This window comes from Psammomys obesus, unplaced genomic scaffold (assembly GCF_907164565.1).
Source record: "Psammomys obesus unplaced genomic scaffold, mPsaObe1.curated_primary_1811, whole genome shotgun sequence".
Taxonomy (NCBI): domain Eukaryota; kingdom Metazoa; phylum Chordata; class Mammalia; order Rodentia; family Muridae; genus Psammomys; species Psammomys obesus.
In genome coordinates, this window is record NW_026590859.1 from 2,350,643 (window position 1) to 2,368,604 (window position 17,962).

At 52.3% G+C, this 17,962-nt stretch overlaps 1 protein-coding gene and 1 non-coding gene across 2 annotated transcripts in view; one reads left to right on the plus strand and one right to left on the minus strand.

Annotated features, from left to right (window-relative positions):
* Window positions 1–17,962, plus strand: part of Hhat (hedgehog acyltransferase) — a 199,362-nt gene that overhangs the window by 12,802 nt on the left and 168,598 nt on the right. The window contains exons 3-4 of the mRNA XM_055609242.1: window positions 9,121–9,188; window positions 14,266–14,379. Coding sequence (XP_055465217.1) covers window positions 9,121–9,188; window positions 14,266–14,379 — 182 coding nt within the window. The remainder of the gene's footprint in view (window positions 1–9,120; window positions 9,189–14,265; window positions 14,380–17,962) is intronic.
* LOC129678480 (U5 spliceosomal RNA) lies at window positions 9,696–9,814 on the minus strand. Its single transcript, XR_008720395.1, has one exon. It is a non-coding gene; the product is annotated as a U5 spliceosomal RNA (small nuclear RNA).

Sequence of the window (17,962 nt, forward strand, 5' to 3'; positions counted from 1 at the left end):
CTTTGCCTGGCGTGCCTGCTCACGTGGGTTTGGTTCCCGGAACTCAGAGAGAGAGAGGAGGAGAGAACGGACCCCTGGAAGTTGTGTCCTGACCTCTGTGTGCATGCCGTGATGCCCGTGTGCGTGCATACACACAAATGACAGCAACAATAATACAATTTTTAGAAAGGGGATTAGGAGCTAGACGAGTAGCAAAGGGTGCTGAGAACCTGTGGGCAGAGGTGGGCTGCAGGCTGCAGATGGCGGCCTCTCTGCCACTGGGATGAGAAAGACAGCATGGTCAGAGAGCCACAGACCCCTCAGCAGAGCCTCGTGGGTGATGGCCGCAGGAGACCTGACCTGGGGCTGAAGAACAGGTGTAGGCGTGTGACAGCTGCTAAAAGTCCACGAAGAGATTTGGGCTTTGTCTTTTCCTTTTATAAATACTTTTTGCATTTTATTTTATGTGTCTGAGTGTTTCACCCCCAGGAGGTGCCAGGAAAGTGTTGGGCCCCTTGGAACTGGAGTTACAAGTAGCTGTGAGCTGCCATGTGGGTGCTGAGAACCAAAGCCAGGTCCTCTGGAAGGGCAGCTAGTACTCTTAACCCCTGAACCGTCTCTTCAGCTCTGCGCCTTTTCTTGAAAGCAGAAGGGAGTGTGGGGATGTGGTCACTTAAATGGCAAACACAGGGGGTTGGGTTCTAGCTCGGTGGTATGCTTAGCATTTGCCAGGGCCTGGGTTCCATCCCAGGACCATAATCAGCTACAGTAGCCAATAGGTTCCGGGAGCATACCATCCCTGCGGCCCACCACGGCTGGTTTTGTCCATTCTCCACGGTGGCCCGTCAAGGGAGTGGAGAGCTGCTCTTTGGAGTCTGGCCACGTAGCTTCGCTGGAGCCTTGAGCTTTCAGAGAGTGTAGAGGGAGCTCTGGCTTCACTCGGGGTCCTTGCTCCTTGTCCCCTGGCCTCTAGCTCTGCACAGTGAGGTGGAGTATTACTCAGAAGACAGGCTTGGCAGCCCAAGCACTGTGCCCACGATAACAGGGTCCCTGGCTTACGCGGCCTCTAGTCAGCGTGAGAGGCCCCATTCTTCTGGCCAGGACTCTGAGGTCTCAGAAGTGGCCCCACCTCCTGTGACATCACTGCAGCTCTGCTCTTTGCTTTTTGCCCAGCAGGAAAGATGGAAGAGACAGGGGAGTTACCTGCTCCTTTCTAGAGCATGACCCGAAAGTTGCTTCTACCATGTTTGTTCACATTCGTTCACTAGTGCTAGTCCTGGGCCGCACAGGCTGAGAGGGAGCACGGGGAGCCTGTCTTGGTGGGGATCCATTTACCCAGCACATGGAAGCTTCCTGTGGGAACACGAGAAAGCAAGGGCAGGATTTGTCAGCGAGCTAGCGTCTTCCCTAGATGCCGCCTTACCGGCGAGTCAGTCTTTTCCACGGATGGCTGTCTGGCTCGCCCTTTGCTGCCTGATAAGCTGTCTTGGAGTTTGGTGATTTAAAAATAACTGCCATTTTTGGTGACTCATTTGTGTGAAAATTTTGCCCGGTGGAAAGGTTTTAGTTTTGTTGTAGTTTTTGGGTTCATGGCAAAGCTGGGCCGCATGTGGAGACTCTAGGTGGGCCTCTTTCTGGCCATGTCCAGCACCCGGGGTGTGTTGTCCAGGCGAGGGCCTTTAGCACAGCACCGCTGGCCAGTGCCCTCAGCTTACATCAGCTCTTGTTTGCATCATACTCTAACGTTGTAGCTGCTTGTCCCCTTCCGTTTTCCCACAAGGCCCCTGGTCTTTTTACTGTCACCATGGTTTGCTTTTTCTAGGATGCCCTGTAGCTGGAGCTTCATAGTATAGGATCTTTTTAGCATGGTGTCTTTCCCCTAAGGAGAAGCATCGAGGGGACTTAACTACTTCCACAACTCAAGAGCTCATTTCTTTCCCTCCCTCCTTTTCTCTTGACCTTTTGCAGACAGCTCTCATGTAGCGTTAGCCCGTCTTTGAGCTTTCTTTGTGGCTGAGGGTGGTTGAACTTCTGATCCTCCTGCCCCCGCCCTCCTGAGTGTTGGGATTAGAGGTGTGGGTCGCCATACGCAGGTTATGCCGTGATGGGTGCTTGTGCATGTCGGGTTACAGCCCACTTCTTCTGAGCACCGAGCAGTGTCCCGCTGCCTGGGCACACTGAACTGTCCACTGACCACCAAGCAGTGTCCCTCTGCCTGGGCACACTGAACCGTCCCCTGAGCACCGAAGGCCGCTGCTCACGAAGCGGCTATGAACAGCTGCGAGCATGCCCTTCCACTTGTGTGCTAAGCGGCGCCACTGTGGAGTCTGTGCACACCTGCTCAGCCTTACCTCATGACTCAGGACAGCGCTTACCCAGAACGCAGGAACAGACACTCCTTACACGGCTTCAGTTTGCTTTGTTTTTGGGCAAAGTCTCACTGTATAGCACAAACTGCCTCAAGTTCATGGTAATCCTCCTGCCTCACCTCTATGCTACACACGCCTGGTCTACCATGCATCTCAAGGCTCGCTTAATGAGCCTTGAATTAATGCCATTTCCCGAAACGGGCTGTCTGTGTTTGGGGCTGTGTCGGTTTAGCGGAAGCCTTCCTGATGAGCGTGGCCGTTGGTGACTGCCGTGACAAAGGCACATGCCTGTGTAAGCGCCTTCCTCTTCTGTGCCCCGCTGTTCACACTTAGGTTTCTGGTTTGTCGTTGTGGTGGTTTGTAGCGTTACAGGGATCTGTTCATTTTATGCAGTGCTTCGGCGTGTCCTACTGTGTGGGGTAATTTTAGGTTTGTGTCTCCTGGAACTGAAGGTCATCTTCCACTGCTCTCCTGCCTCGTTCTTGGTCCCTCCCCCTACTGTGTATTTTGTTTGTCTTCTCCCTCCCTCCCTCTCTTGTTCCGTTTTTCCAGTGTCTTTCCTTTCTTGATCAGCCGGGACGGCTCTCCAGTGAACCTTTTCAGCTTTGGCTTGGTTACATCGCTCTGTTGCTCGCTCAGGCTCCCCAGCGCATCGATTTCCTAACGCAGTATTTCTGTTCTCATTGTTTCTCGGGCTTGCTTAGTTCTTTTTTGCATCGGTTTCACGGGTTGGGGGTTTAGCTTACTAGTTTCCTCAGCAGTGTGTCTGACTGATTTTCTCAGGACAGTTTCCAGAGTGGGAATTATAAACCAAACTACACAGATGTTTTTGCAGGTTTCAGAAAAGTTCTTGGCTGGTGTGGTGCCTCAGTGATCAGGAGGTTTTCCTCCTTTGTCAGAGGGCCCGGGTTTGCTCCCAGCACCCACATCTGGTTCTTGCAATTGTTTGCGATTCCAGTTTCAGGGATCCAAAGACTTCTTGTGGCCTCCACAGGCAGCTGCGTGCTCATAGGGGCACATGCATTTATGTAGACACACACGTATACACACGCAGGCACACTTTAAAACTCTAAAAGACAACTGTTTATCTTTTTGTTTGTCTGAAGCAGGGTCCTGTGCAGCCCCGAATGGCCCCAAAGTTTCTGTGTGTGAGAGTGAGCTCCTGACCCTCCTGTTTTTCACCTCCCAGGTGCCGGGAGGACAGGCATGTGCTACCATGCCTATTCTGTCTTTCTTTGTCTGGGGATTGAGCCCAGGGCTTCATGTGGACTGTGCAAGCAGGATACCAAGTGCGGTACACCTCTATCCGATGTTTGTGATTCGAGACAGGGTTCTTCTCTGTAGCCCAGACTGGCCCTGAGCTCCTGACCATCCTCCTGCCTCAGCTCCCCAAGTTCTGGGGTTACAGGCATGTGCCACCTTGTCTGGCCTTTTGTTACTTTGTGAGGCAGGATCTCATTAGATAGTCTGACGGCCTGAAACTTGCTGTACAGACCAGGCTGGCCTAAAACTCTGGGGCCTGCCTGCCCCTGCCTGCTGGGATCAAAGGCACATTTCCTGAACAAGGATGGCTGCCAAAGGTCATTCCTATGATGCCCCTGCCCTCCTTACACTACGTCCCCTGGACACCGCTCACCGCCCCCTGCTGGACAGTCTGGGTAGTGTTTGACTTGCTGCAAGGAGCCGTCCTTGCACCATGATACGCTCTTCCGAGGCTTCTGCTTCTAACAACCTAAGCCTCTGGGAGAAGCCCCCTCCTTGCTCCTTTTCAGGTCTTCCTGGTCCCTCTTTGCAGGGACATATTAGAGATTGGCCCACACACCATTCGGGATCGCACTGAGCGTGGGAGCAGCTTTGTACGTAGCCGCCATCTTTAGCGTGTGGCTTCCACCTGGGGCTTGGGGTTTGTTCCCTGTGTTCACGCTTTTGTTTCCCTTAATTAAGGTTCTTGGACTTCACAACAGCAAGTCCTTCTGAGAACCTTACGAATAACATTTTTGGATCATTTTCCTTTTAGGATGGGTTGATCCCAGTTATATTTTCTTCTTGATTATTTCTGGTACATAGCAAAGATATTTACGTTGGTTTATCTATTTTATATTCTAACAATGTACTGCAGTATTTTCGTCCCACTGACTTCTTTGCCTTTGCAGCCCCTCCCGCCATGTCCTGCTAGTGTCCCTGCAGCTAGCGGTGATGTTCTGCTCCTCTGTCTTTCCTCCGCCAGGATTTCAGGAGCAGTGAGGTGCTCTCCTGTGGTCACTGCGGCCTTGGACGAAATCCTGGCACAGCTTTTGCCATCACTGAGAGGTTGTACAGTCTTAATTATCCTAGAAGTCATTTTAAAGAATCTTTCTAGTTCCTCTCTCAAAGCTGGTAGTCTTGGGGCTGGAGAGATGTCACTGTGGCCAAGACCACTTTCTGCCCTTGCAGAGGACTTGGGTTCAGTTCCCAGCACCATGTGGCAGCTCACGGCCATCTCTAACTTCGGTTCCATGGGATCCGGTGTCCTGTTCTGGCCTCTGTAGGTACTGCACATACTCAGTGCACTTATATACATGCGGACAAGACACTCGTACACCTAAACCATAATAAATGAGTGTTTAAAGGGAAGGCTGACAGTCTGAGGTGGCTCAGTGGAGGGTCTGAGTTCGGGACCCACTTTTAAAGCTGAAGGTGGTGGTGTGTGTTTGTCCTCTCTGAGGGATGGCGGGAAGAAGGGTGATGTGCGTGGGTGGAAGCGGGCAGGTCCCCAGGGCTGGCCGACTGGCAGTTGCTGTCACCTGGGACGGGTTCCAGCCCAGGGAGAGGCCTTGCCTGTCTCTCTCTTTCTCTCTCCCTTCCTTTCTTGGTTTTGGACAGGATTTCTCTGTGTACAATAGCCCTCGCCATCCCGGACTCGCTCTGTAGAACAGGCTGTCTGGGAACTCAGATCCGCCTGCCAAGCGCTGGGATTAAAGGCGAGCGCCTCCTCCCCCGGCTGGGTTGTGTTTCTTTTCTTTTTTTGTGGGGATGGGTGTCTCAACATGTAAGGTGGACAGTGTTCCCAAGGGACCTCCGCCAAGGTTGTCCTTTGACATCTGCGTTCACATGAACACACTTGTACACACACTCTACACGCGAACATGCACACACACATGCTTAAACACAGGAAAGAAAAAGCTGCTGATAATAAGTGTTGACGTATTCACTTGCAGCACTCATCAGATGATAATTTCTTTTTTTTTTTTAACCTGCTAATGTTATTTTAAGGGAATAAAGTTTTCAGGAGCAGCCCACAGCTGGGCACCCACCCTGGCTATGGTGTTTTAGAAAACGAAACAGAACAAACGGACTAGCCAGGTTCTGAGTGATCGCAGTTTTAACCCTGGAGATTTTGGCACGGCTGGGCCTCTGTCAGGTACAGTGGGTACGTTCCTTCCTTGCACACCAGCGTAACTGGTACCTGAAATCTCTATGGCTTGGTTTCTCTCTCTTGTAAGCTTTCCAAGGCCCAGGTCCCCTCCAAAGCAGATTCATTGAAAATTCCCAAATCTTTCTGAGTTACTGGCATATTTGCATTTTTTCTTTTTTCCAGGCCACTGAGCTTTTCAAATGTGTCAACTACAGTCAGATGTCATTTTTCCTAGAATGTTAGATACTTTCCTCGTTTCCTTGTCTTAAGAAAATGTTCAGATTTTTACATTTAGCCGGTCTATTTTCTTTCTCAAGGAACCAAGTTTGGACGTGGCTAAACTTAGAGCTATTCTATGGCAATCATTTTCTAACGAACATCACCGGGTTAGATCCTGCTGCCCTCATAGTTCCCAACCGTGCCTTTCTGCAGAAGCCTCCTGCTACTGACCTTTGCATGAATGGAATTCTGCTTTCTGTTGAGAAGGGTTTTCGCTTCACCTGTTTTCCTTTCTTTACTCACTGGCAGACTGTTGCCGATAAAGGCCGTTTTCCTGGTACAGGCTTTCTGTTTTACTTGCCACCTCCACTTTCTTTGTGTTTGTGTCTCAGCTGTTTCCAGAGCAGGAGGCGGCTGCAGTCACTCATGCTTTCTCTACTCCCTGCTTTAACTGCTGGCTCGGCCATCACGGTCTGTGAGAGTGTGACACAGAGCCTTGTGAGTGAACCTTTTATTTTACATGGTTCATGAGATGCACCAACCTCTCAGGGCCAAGGGCTTGGTGAGGAGGCAGCACTTCGTGTTAGGATTAGAGGCTTTGTTTGCAGTCAGGCTGGTGGCTCTAGAGAGCTGATTCCACCAGGGAAGGGGCCCGTCCTTGCCCTGGGGGCTTGCTAAAGGTTGGTGGGGCTACCGAGGGGCCTTTCTTTGGTAGGGCCAGCATAGGACTTGCCTTGCTTGCGGTTGGGAGGACTGACAACCCGTCTCCAGTGTTCTCACAGTCGAGGCTCCCAGCCTGCTAAGTCATGTGCTTGACCATGCCTGGTCACTCACGAACAAGCCACTGCCTTGCTCCTGGGGTGCCAGTCTTTCAGCCCAGCCCTGTTCAGACTTGCACTGGTGTGTCTTTTGGTATTGTTCTAGTCCTTTTGGACCATTACGCCAAGCACAGCAATGCGGTGGTTGAGAAAGTGGCAAGCAGTGTGGAGTCTTCCTCCTTCGCTGTCCACCTTACAATTCTGAGACAGGGTCTCACTGAGTGGACTAAGCTGGCTGGTCTGCAGCCCCAGAGACTCTCCTGCCTCCATCTCTCCACGGCTGTGTCTACAGGTGCTCACTGCTGTACATGCCTGGGGACCAGAACTCGGGTCTTCGCGTGTGTGTGCAGCAGGCTCTTTAGTAACGATGCTGTTGCAGTCCTGTCTGCTGGATACTTTAATAAATCTTGCAAAAAGGCCTTAGATATGGTACATAGAGGTACACCCTCTAGTGTCGGGGCCTTGGCTTCCTCGTCCTGTCTCTGTCCTGCCACGGTGCTGACCTCTCCCTCCCCCTTCCCCAGGCTCCTTCATTGGCCTAAGAACTTCCTTGTTGGGAGGTCTGCCTGCAGTTTGCTCTTTTGCATCCTACTCACAGAGCTCACTGGGTTATCTGTGAATCGCTTTTGCATTCTCTGAGAGAGAACTGGGGGAGGGATGCAGTGAAGCCCTGGCCTCCAGTGTCATGGAAAACCCATTTCTTATCACCTATGTCTCTGCCATGACACAATCTGCTTATGAGTGTTTGAGTGTTGCTTGCCATTAGTTCTTTTGCTAGAAGCCCATCCTTTCTGTTCCCTTCCATGGTTTTGTTTATTGCCACAGTCTATCCTCTGGCTTCTTAGGGAAATAGGCTCAGTGGGAGCTGATTGGAGTTTTTGAAATGCATAGAAACAGCAGGGCATGACACTGGTGTGTGTGTGTGTGTGTGTGTGTGTGTGTGTGTGTGTGTGTGTGTCTAAGGACCCTATCCCAGAACTGCCGCCAGTAGTTGTAGGGTGACCGTGGAAAGTGAGGGGTTTTAAGTAAGCGCCTTACACAACGGCTCGTGGCAGCAAGTACAATGCAGATCTTGCCTTTAGTAAGTAGATAGGACCTTGGTGCAGCCTTTTGTGAAGGGAGAGAATAAAAAGCAGACTGACAATCGGGGCTCATGGTGGAAATTGCTCTGTTGCTAGTGTTCTCAGGCTGTGTTTTGGGAAGTGGAACTGGACCTTGATGGAGAGTTCTCTTGGCTGCAGGTCCCCAATGGCCTGGGAGCTCCCAGGTTCTGTCCTCAGTGATGTGTGTGGGGGGGGGTTCTGGCTTGGTCCCCAGCAATGTTGGGGTATGGGGGACTCCTAGGCTCCATTTTCAGTGGCACAGGAGGAGTTCCAGGCATAATAACGGCCCTTGTCCTTTTGTACTAGCCACTTGATGGGCTACATTTGAGTCACAGGAACAGGCTGTGGAAGAGTTGTGAACTCCCTTCCCTGCAGGCAGGGTGTCCTCTCAGAGTCCCCAGGACTGGTGCTCTTCGCAGGCTGCAGCAGGTCTGCTCTCTTTACCGATTCTGCAGCTGTGAGCCTTTAGCTAATCTTTGTCTGTCTGGGTGTGGCTCACGCCTGCGATCCCAGCACGGGGAGGCAGAGGTGAGGTGTGAGGCTCAGTGACATCAGTCTTCACTGTGGAGGACACTCAGCCTTGCGAGAACTGCCTTCTCCTTTTTTGCTGTGGCTGTTTGGAGACGGTCTCGGCGTGGTTACGTACGTGTTTGTGTTATGTGACACAGTAGTTGTACTGTTCCCTGTAAGCATGCTCTTTTTTATAACCTCATCAGCTCCTATCATGTAATTCAGTAGTGCCACACCAGTTTTGAGTCACGATCTAGGTTAAATATGCCAGTGCAGCCCTTCGAGTGCTGGGATTTCACACGAGCTATTCCCCCAGACAGTCTAAAATCAGCTAACAGCTCAGAGTTGCTCAGTAAGGAACAGATGCTGAGAACCTGCTGTTGGCTGTCTGTCCAGGAGGACAGGGCTCTGAGGACACCTGGCCCGCAGGGAGCCTGTTCTCCATTCTGTGGACAGCCTGTCTCTACAGAGCTGTGCCTCGCACAGCCTTCCTCACTCCCCGTGCTGAGCACTTTTCTCTCTCTCCCTTCTCAGCCTTTATCCAAGTGGAGAGGGCCATTGCCATTGGCCCTACCCTGTGTTCCCTGGACGGGAGGAACTGCAGGGTTGGGGCAGTTGTGCCTGCTCCTGGGTCTGCAGGACATGTTCTCTTGTTCTTTGGTGCTTCTGCTATTACACCCAGTTCAGTTAAGGTGTGATAATGGGGTTTTGTGTTTTTTCCCTCTCAGAGCATGAAGACGAACTGAACGAAGAGTTTGAGCTGGAGACAGATGCTCTGTTTGGAGGACTGAAGAAGGTATGCAGTGGGTTGTGACCAGCGGGTGGGGAGTACTCGGCGGCGGTCTGGAGCCTTCTTCTGCTGAGAAGGGGGAGTGTATTGTGTGTGTCATGGTCTCTCTTCCAACCCCTCTCCTTCCACTGGAGAGATGCCCAGTTGCCCCCCTTCTCCCACCTGAACTTACTGTCTGTTCTGTGGCTGTGAAGAGACGCCACGACCAAGGCAGCTTTCTAAACATTTAATAGGGGCTGGCATACAGCTTCAGAGGGTTAGTCCATTGTCATCATGGCGGGAACATGGTCGCTCACAGGGTGCTGGAAGGTTCCCCATCCTGATCCATAGGCAGAGAGACAGAGACAGACTGTAGGGTTTTTGTAACCCCAAAATGGCACACTTCTTCCAACAAGGCCAAACCTCAACCTTTTAAACCCCTTCAAAGATGCTGCTCAGGTGACAGTAGGAGAAAACATCTCTCCCAGCCTTGTTTGTCCTTCAGCCAGTCTTTGTTTGAAACCACACACACCAGCCTTGGCTTAGAAAAGCAAGGCCTCAAAAAATTAGTAAAGACTCAGACAAGTTCCTCTCCACGGAAATCTTTAGTAAAAGGCGAAAGATTTATGCGATCTGAAGAGAAACCAGAGCATGAGGCTTTGAGGTGTGGCTCCGACCGCTAGAACTGCCGCTCCCAGTTCATCGGTGGTGACTTTTCCTCCCAGGAGCCGCCAGCCGCCCATCCATAAGGAAATCTGCCAAGGTCTCTTAGCTCTAACTGTTAAGTGAAATCTATAGACATACTTCAAACATATATATTTCAAGGATTATAGTATATGAAAGGAATTGTGGGTATGCAAATGAGCGTGGCTTTGCGGTTCTACAAATACCTGGTTCACGGCAGATCACGCGGCTGCCACTAGGGGGCAGAGCGGAGGTCTGGGTTACTGGTTCAGTCTTGGGGACTGGCTTGTGCTCTTTGTTTATGGGGACTTTGAGTTCCGTTTATCTTCTGTAAAGCCCATTTACTTTGACATAACTACACGCCTACAGGAAATAGTAACAAAAGCCGGCTTACTGGGGAGTTTACATCACCTGAACTCTGTAACAGGAACCGACAGCAGTCAGTCGGGTCCACAGGCCTTAGGGGCCTTACATTGTAACTGCTGTGGAGAAGCTGCTTTGATTCCCCTGCTGAGACTGTGACTACCTGGCCCAGGCTGGCCTCAGACACAGAAACTCACTGCCTCGCCCAGGCTGGCCCCAAGTACACAGATTCACTGCCTAGCCCACATTCTCAGACTATAAGTGGCCGAGTGAGAGACTGTGGCACCCAAAGGACTGGAGGTGTTTATTTTTCCCTGTTATGGGGACACACACAGTCTCTTTGGTGGTTTGGAGAGCTGGCATTATGGGTTGTGTAAACAACAGCACGTTTTGCAGAGCCATGAGTCTGTAATTTGGTCTATAGTCGTTCTATTGCGGTTTTGGCTTTTGTTTTCTTTGAGACAGGATGTCATGTAGCCCAGGCTTGCCTCAAATTCGCCATGTGGCTGAGGGTGTCAGAAATCATAAAGTCCCCATAAACAAAGAGCCTAAGCCAGTCCCCGAGGCTGAACCAGTAACCCAGACCTCTGCTCTGCTCCCTCATGGCCACCACGTGGCTTGCTGTGAACCAGGTATTTAGGAAACCTCGAGGCCTTTTCCTGAGTGCCGTTGCCTGTACCTGCTGGGTGCTGAGGTCATGGCGGTACCCCACAGCTCTCCTGACTACATAGTTAGGGCTGTGACTCCCAACTTTCACAACGGCCTCATCCGTGACTTACAACCCTTCTCTCTAAATGTCTTAGCGAAAACACCGCCGGTGCTTTTCCAGTTGAGAAATGTGTGTGTCTGTGTCTATATGCATGTATGCGTGAGTGTATGTATGTGCATGTTCCTAAATTCATGCTGTAATTTAGTATTTCTTAGACACATGCTTCCACTATGCTTTGGATATGGCCAGAGGATTTTGAAGCTTGATTCTCAGTGTGTCAGTGTTGAAGGGTGGTTAAGAGTAAGGCCCTGGGCCTGGAGGGAAGGCTCAGCAGTTCTGAGCACCAGCTGCTCCTGCACGGGGCCTGGATTGATTCCCAGAACCCGTGTTCTTGCTGCAGGTCCAGGGGTCCAGGGCGTCCAGCACTCCCCTGGCCTCAGGTGGACAGACACATGTGAAAGCTGGACACCCACACATTCTTAAATGACTGCGGCTGGCTTTCCTTTCCTCAGCTGACCGAGCTCAGGGCATCCTGCCTAGACCTGTAGCCCTTTTCTTGACTGGTTGTTGTGTAGGTGGTCCTGCTCCTGGGGGTGGGGCAGGCCAGTGGGCCTGGGCTGGGTGAGAGTCTGGAAGCAGCCCAGCCAGCAGCCTTGCTCCCTGCCTGGACTCAAGCTCCTGCCGAGCTGTCTTGATGACAGATGAGGTAGACCTGCCCCTTCCCTTGGTCACGGTGGCCATCACAGCAGAGGATCCAGGACAGGAGTGTCCTCAGAAGGGAGCAGCTTGGTCCGGGGCTGTCGCCCACATGTGGCTTTGCCCCGGGACCTCCCTAGTCACACACGCTCCTGCCGCCTCACCCCAAGTTCTCGGGACTTTTGGTGCGGGGACCTTGACCCTCCAAGCTAGGAGCTGAATAGTCTCTTTCCTTTAGAGCACGCAGCCTTGGAGAGTCCAGCCAGGAACAGATGCAGACCTCCTCTCACTGACTTTAGGAACAAAGGGAAGGCTGTGCGCATAGAAAGTGGGGAGCAAACCTATTCATGTTAGACCAGGCGTGAGCGTTTATGAACGCTAGCTCCGCCCCCGGCTCCTAACAACCGGTACAACCCAGAGCTTGGTGCGTGGAGTGCTGTAACGGGGTGGGGGTGGGGGCTTCGGTTGGCTTAGGTGGGTTGAGATTGGAAAAGCAGTTACTCATCATCAGGTCCTTCAGATTTAATAACTTCCTCCTCTGTGTGTCTGTGGAGGCCAGAGGTCAGACTTAGCTGTATTCCTCAGTCACAGTCCACAGTGTGATTTGAGGGGTGTCCCCTGGCTAGTGAGCCCCAGGGATTCCCCTGTCTCTACCTCCCAGCACTGGGCTCACCCCCAAGTTATCACGTCTGTTTTGTTTGCCCAAGACAAGGATTTTCTGTGCAGCCCTGGCTGTCCTGGAACTTGCTCGGTAGACCAGGCTGGTCTCAAACTCAAAGATCCAGTAGTCTCTGCCTCCAACAGCACTTCTGCTGGCACACTTGTTTTTAAGCATGGGTTCGGGGGATCAAACTCGGGTCAGCCCACCAGAGCCAGTGGACCCCTCTTCTGAAGGCTGTCCTCTTTCTTGGCTCTTACCCCTGAACCATCTGGCTGGGCTGAGGAGGTGAGGGAGGGTGTTCAGCATGGAGCTGCTTGCCAGCCTCCTCTTTACCTGTGTGGGTGGCACAGGCGGTTCATCAGTGTCGTGAAAAAGCAGGTTCAGCTTTATTAGGGAGAGCGTCTTTAAGGAAGGCGTGGCTGTCCACTCTGGGAGCACTAAAATGATCTAGTCTGAGTTATTTTAGCATCGGCAAAAAGAAATGTCTTCCAGTAACTGGTGGATGAAGGCTGAGCCCAGGTCTATCCAGAGAGCTCACCTCCTCTGTGCAGACTTCCTGTGGGCTCACCCTTTGTGGTCTTTATAAGTGGGGGTGGGTTCGCTGCATCTGCTGGCTTCTGGCTTCGAACCCTGTGCTGTGAACACGAATGAAAGGAAGCTGCACACCTCAGGAGATGGTTGCTGTTGCTGTGAAGAGAGACGCCACGACATCCTGTGAAGGAAAACGTTTAGCTGGTGCTGGCAAAGCCCACTCCCACAGCGACACACTTCCTCCAAGGCCACAGCGTCTAATAGTGCCACCTCCTGTGGGTCAGGCACTCAGACACCCGAGCGTGTGGGGCCATTCCTATTCAAACCACCGCACGGTATAATTAAAGACATTTTCCTCCACTTCCACTTGAGGCCCAGGGTCCTGAATCCTCTTGCAGAGACGGGGAGGATGTCCACCCTTCAAGGCATGGAGATGGGGGATGTCCACCCTTTGCAGTTGTGGGGAGACCCTCCCTCACCCACGTGAGCTGGACAGGAAGCCTTGACTATCCTGGGCTGCTGAGCTGCTCCCTGACCATGCTTCATGGTATGGGCAGCCAGTCACTTGCATGTTGTGTTTGGCTTCGCTGAACTTCCTCATGTCCACATACTGCTCCTGTGGATGCCTCACTGACCTGGGACATGGTACCAGGAGCTGCTCTAGCAGAAGAGGCAGACACCATAATTGTGTTTCTGCAGGTTGATAGGAAAGCAGGTCATTTCTTTGTCCAGTTACCATGCTACTATAGATACAGAGTTAGTACAACTGAGCCTCTGTCGGCACACTAGGTGTCTAATTTACATCTGATTGGTGAAGAAGTGTCTTGGCCCCTACAGGCCCATATATTTCAATGCTTGGCCTCCAGTTGGTGGGACTGCTTGGGAGGGATTAGGAGGCGTGCCCTTGTCGGAGGAGGTGTGTCACTGGGGGCAAGCTTTGGAGTTTGAAAAGCCTTTGCCATTCCCTGTTCTCTCTCCCATGGGCTTGTGTGTGAATCAAGAGCTCTCAGCCTCTGCTCCATTCTGCCATGCCTGCCTCTGCTGCCATTCTCTGTTCCTTGGTGGTCATGGACCCTAACCCTCTGAAACTGTAAGCCCCAAATGAACTCTTAGCAGAAAAGTTCCTAACACATCATCCGAGCTCATTCTCTGCTGTCGGTGTGACCTTGGGTATGTGAGTTGAAACCCTTCAGCCTCTGTTTCATCTCTCGGAAAATGGGCTAACAACGTGGGCCTCTGTCCTGGAGGATTCAGTGTCCATGAAGACTCTGAGTTGGAAGGAAAATTTGGAGAATGGTGGGGAGACCAGCCAGGCTGGAGGGGACACAGAGTTCAAGGTTGGGCTTTTAAGTGGGTAAAGGCCAGCTGACAGAATCTGGACTCCAGCGGCTTTCTCTCCAGGTGCTTTGTCACACACAGCAGTCCCTCTGGTGACGCCACCTCCTGTTTTCCCATCCTAGGACCCGACTGACTTTGAGTGGAGCTTCTGGCTGGAATGGGGGAGGCGGAGGTTGCTGTGGCTTTTCCTTGGCCATGCGGCTGTGTCTCAGTTGGCCACATTGCTCACAAAGAAGGTACGAGTCCATTGTCATTTGCTTTTAAGCCTCTTTCTCCTTTGGGTTTGATGAAGATGCTTGAGCTCTGAATCCAGAGACGGGTTACCAGTGGGGAAGCCTGGGACGGGGTTAGCCAAAGCGATACTTCAGGTGATGGTGGCCTCTCATCCTACCGGTATTGACTTCCTCCAAGGTTCTTTCTAAAATCATTGGATATAAGGGTTTCAGAGTGAGTGGACTAACCTTGATCGACTCACTAAGCACATCCCGATGGAATGTTCTAGAAAGGCTTGCTTGGGAGAATGTGTATGGCCTGACTCAGTTCAGGAGGGAGTGGAAGGTATTACTAAGAAGTGGAGACAAGGCCTGGAGAGACGGCTGTGCGGTTAAGAGCTCTCCCAGAGGATCTGGGTTCCCACATGGTGGTTCACAATCGTATTGTCTGGTTTTATTTTTATGCCAACTTGACACAAGCTAGAGTTACCAGATCAGGGAGCCTCAATTGAGAACATGCTTCCATAAGATGTAGGCCATTTTATTAATTAATGCTCAGTGGGGGAGGGCCCTGCTATTGTGGGTGGGGCCACCCCTGGGCTGTGGTCCTGGGTTCTGTAAGAAAGCTGGCAGAGCAAGCCATTGGGAGCAAGCCAGTGAGCAGCACCCTCCGTGGTCTCTGCCTCAGCTCCTGCCTCCAGGTTTCTGCCCTGTTTGGGTTCCTGATCTGACTTTCTTCTGTGATGAACAGTGCTATGGGAGTGTGAGCTGGATAAACGCTTTCCTTCTGAAGTTGCCTTGGTCATGGTGTTTCATCACAGCAATACCCATGTCATCACCTAAGACAGCAGTGGTCTGGAACTCCAGTTCCAGGGGATCTGTTGCTTTTGTCTGGCTTCACACATGTACAGACAAACACATAATTCATACATGTAGAACAACAATAAATCTTTTAAGCAACAGCAGTTGAGCTGGGAAGATACTGTGGACGACATCTTGCTGTGCCAGCACGATGATCTGAGTTTGATCCCCAGAACCTGCATACAGAACAGCCAGGCGTGGTGAGGCTTGAAACGCCAGCAACGAGGAGCTGGAGACGGATGGACCCCAGGAAGTTACTGGCAGCCAGCCAGGCCCATTTAGCAAGCTCCAGGCCAATGAGAGTCCCTGTCTTAAAAAGGCCATGGTGGATGGCTCCTGAGGAAAGCTTGACCTCTGACCTGTGTGCACGTTCCTGTGGGTGCACAGTGGTAGCATACACACACAGACACACACCTTTAGTGTTGAGCAGTATGGTAGCTGGGCTCTAGATTCCTTGGCGGCTCCAGCTGACTGGGAAGTCAGAGGTGAAGCAGTGCCGATCACTGAGCCATGCCTAGAATGATGGTGGCAACCCCATTTGCAGCAAGTGCACAGGGCAAGAAGTGGGTGTGCTGGCAGCTCTGCAGGCAGAGGCCTCCCAGGAGGTGGCTCTGCAGTTCTGGCTTGGGAATGGGCCTCCCTTGCTCAGCTTCCTGTGTGGTGCTGTCAGGCCTGGCTGGACAGGCAGGCTCAGCTCAACCTCAGGAACACACATCACCCCATGCTGGAGGGGAGGGCTTTGCGTTTTCCTCGGAAGGGGGCAGAGTGAGAGCTGAGACGTCTGGCTGTGTTCTCACCCTGGCGTGCCCACAGGCTGCACTGCGAGGCAGTGGCTGGCAGATCGGTGTGTGGCTGGGCCACAGTGCTTCTTTGTCAGAGCCGGCTTGGCCCTTCTGGGAGTCTGGACCACAGCCTTGGCTTCTTAGGTTCCAGCCTCTCACCACCTGGATGGAGCATTCCCCTGGGCTTTCACTGGCAGGGTTGTTTCTGGTGCTTTTTTTAGGGTGGAAAATTTGGGCCACAGCTGTGTCTACTTTGCTGTCCTTCGGGGCATCGGGAAGCCTGGCAGTGCAGTTGGGACAGGCGTCAGCTGGCTTCCTGTCACAGCCCTGGCTCCTGAACAATGCTGTCCACCTCTGTCCAGGGCAGATCTTTTTCTTTGCGGCCCATCACCTCCCTGTGAAGGCCAGGCTACTTCCAGAAGCATGGTCCTCGCCTCCTCCCCCTTCCCCGTCTCTCTTCCTTCTCCCTTCCCTGGTCATGTAAAATAATACAGTAATAAAGCTTTCCCTTGAGCTCCTTGGTTGAGAGTAAATGCTTTTCCTCTAGGTCAGGCCCCCTCTGGGTCTCTGCCAGGCTCTGTGAGGAGCCTGAAGGAGGCTCAGCAATGGCTGCGCCCTGGCTGTGCGTCTGTTATGGTTGGACTTTGCGGGCGCAGGTCACAGCCGCCTCTGTTCTCTCATGCCTCCGTGGCTCTCCACCACCTGAAACACTGTGTTCTCTGCCCTCAGAACTAAAATGACCCTGTAGCAGCTCCGAGAAGCCTGGCCTGGTATGGGCTGTGTTTCTCTTGCTGTGGTCTGGCTGGAGAATGGCCTGGGTGGTCTTGGCCCCACGGCTCAGGCCCTCACTGCAGGGTTATGCACAAGGCTGAGGAGCCAGGTCCTCCGGGGTTGGCCCTCTGTGGGGGGAGCAGCCTCTCTCTGAGGAGTGTCAGAACTGCGTGCACTGCTGTTTGTCCTGGAAGCTACTCCCCTCCCTCCTCTAGTGCCTGCCTAGTGAGGTGAAGCTCCCTGGAGAAGGGCCCACTGGCCTCCACCACCAGGAAGGTCTGGACTGGATGGAGTGTATGACGTTTGTCTTTTAGGGGAGATTTCATATGTGTGTGTTTTCCTTGTGGGATTCGTATTCATTTACTGCAGCACCTGCTGCAGCTGAGATAAGACCAGGCATGACACACACTTGAGTACGGATTGACCCCCAGGCGGGGCTTCTCCGAGTGCTTTCGTGGCAATGTGGTCTGATCTGTTGGGAGTGCTGGCCAAAGCTTTGTGCTCTCACTCTAAGAGCTCGCACACCTAAGCTACCAGGGGCATCTTGCCTTTGCTACCTTCAGCACAGGGTGAGCCAAAGCGGACATAGGTGGTGCGTGGGGCCATTGCCAGGGTGTTCTCTGTGGCTAGGCTCTGACCCTTGTGAAGGAGGTTTGAAGGACAAACTTCAGAAGGTGGGGGTGGGGATCTGGTTTTGTCGTTGATGCTGGTTGTAGCCTGGGCATGGATCTGACGGATTGGATAGGCTCACACCATCCTGTAAGTATGGCAGGAAGTGCTGTGTTAGCGGCCCACTTTCGTAGGCCGGGCAGGCAGTGTGAGTGCAGGCAGGTGGCAGGTCATGAGCCCTGAAGTGATGCCCTTGTCTGCACTCTCAGGGAACACATCCTTTTCTAAGGTGTAGAGTAGGACCTGAGACTTGGAAGGGGGTAGATTTTCACATTAGTGCATCAAAAGCTCAACATTCTGATGCTGATTTTGTCTTCTGTCTGTTAAATCCCAACACTCGGGAAAGCTTAGCTACCCACCCATCTAAATACTGCTGGCTTCAACCTCCATCCATCCATTTATATGCTGCCATCTTCATCCGTCTGTTACCGTCTTCTTCCTCCATTATCCATCTATACACTGCCATCTCCATCCATCCATCCATCCATCCATCCATCCATCCATCCATCCATCCATCCATCCAT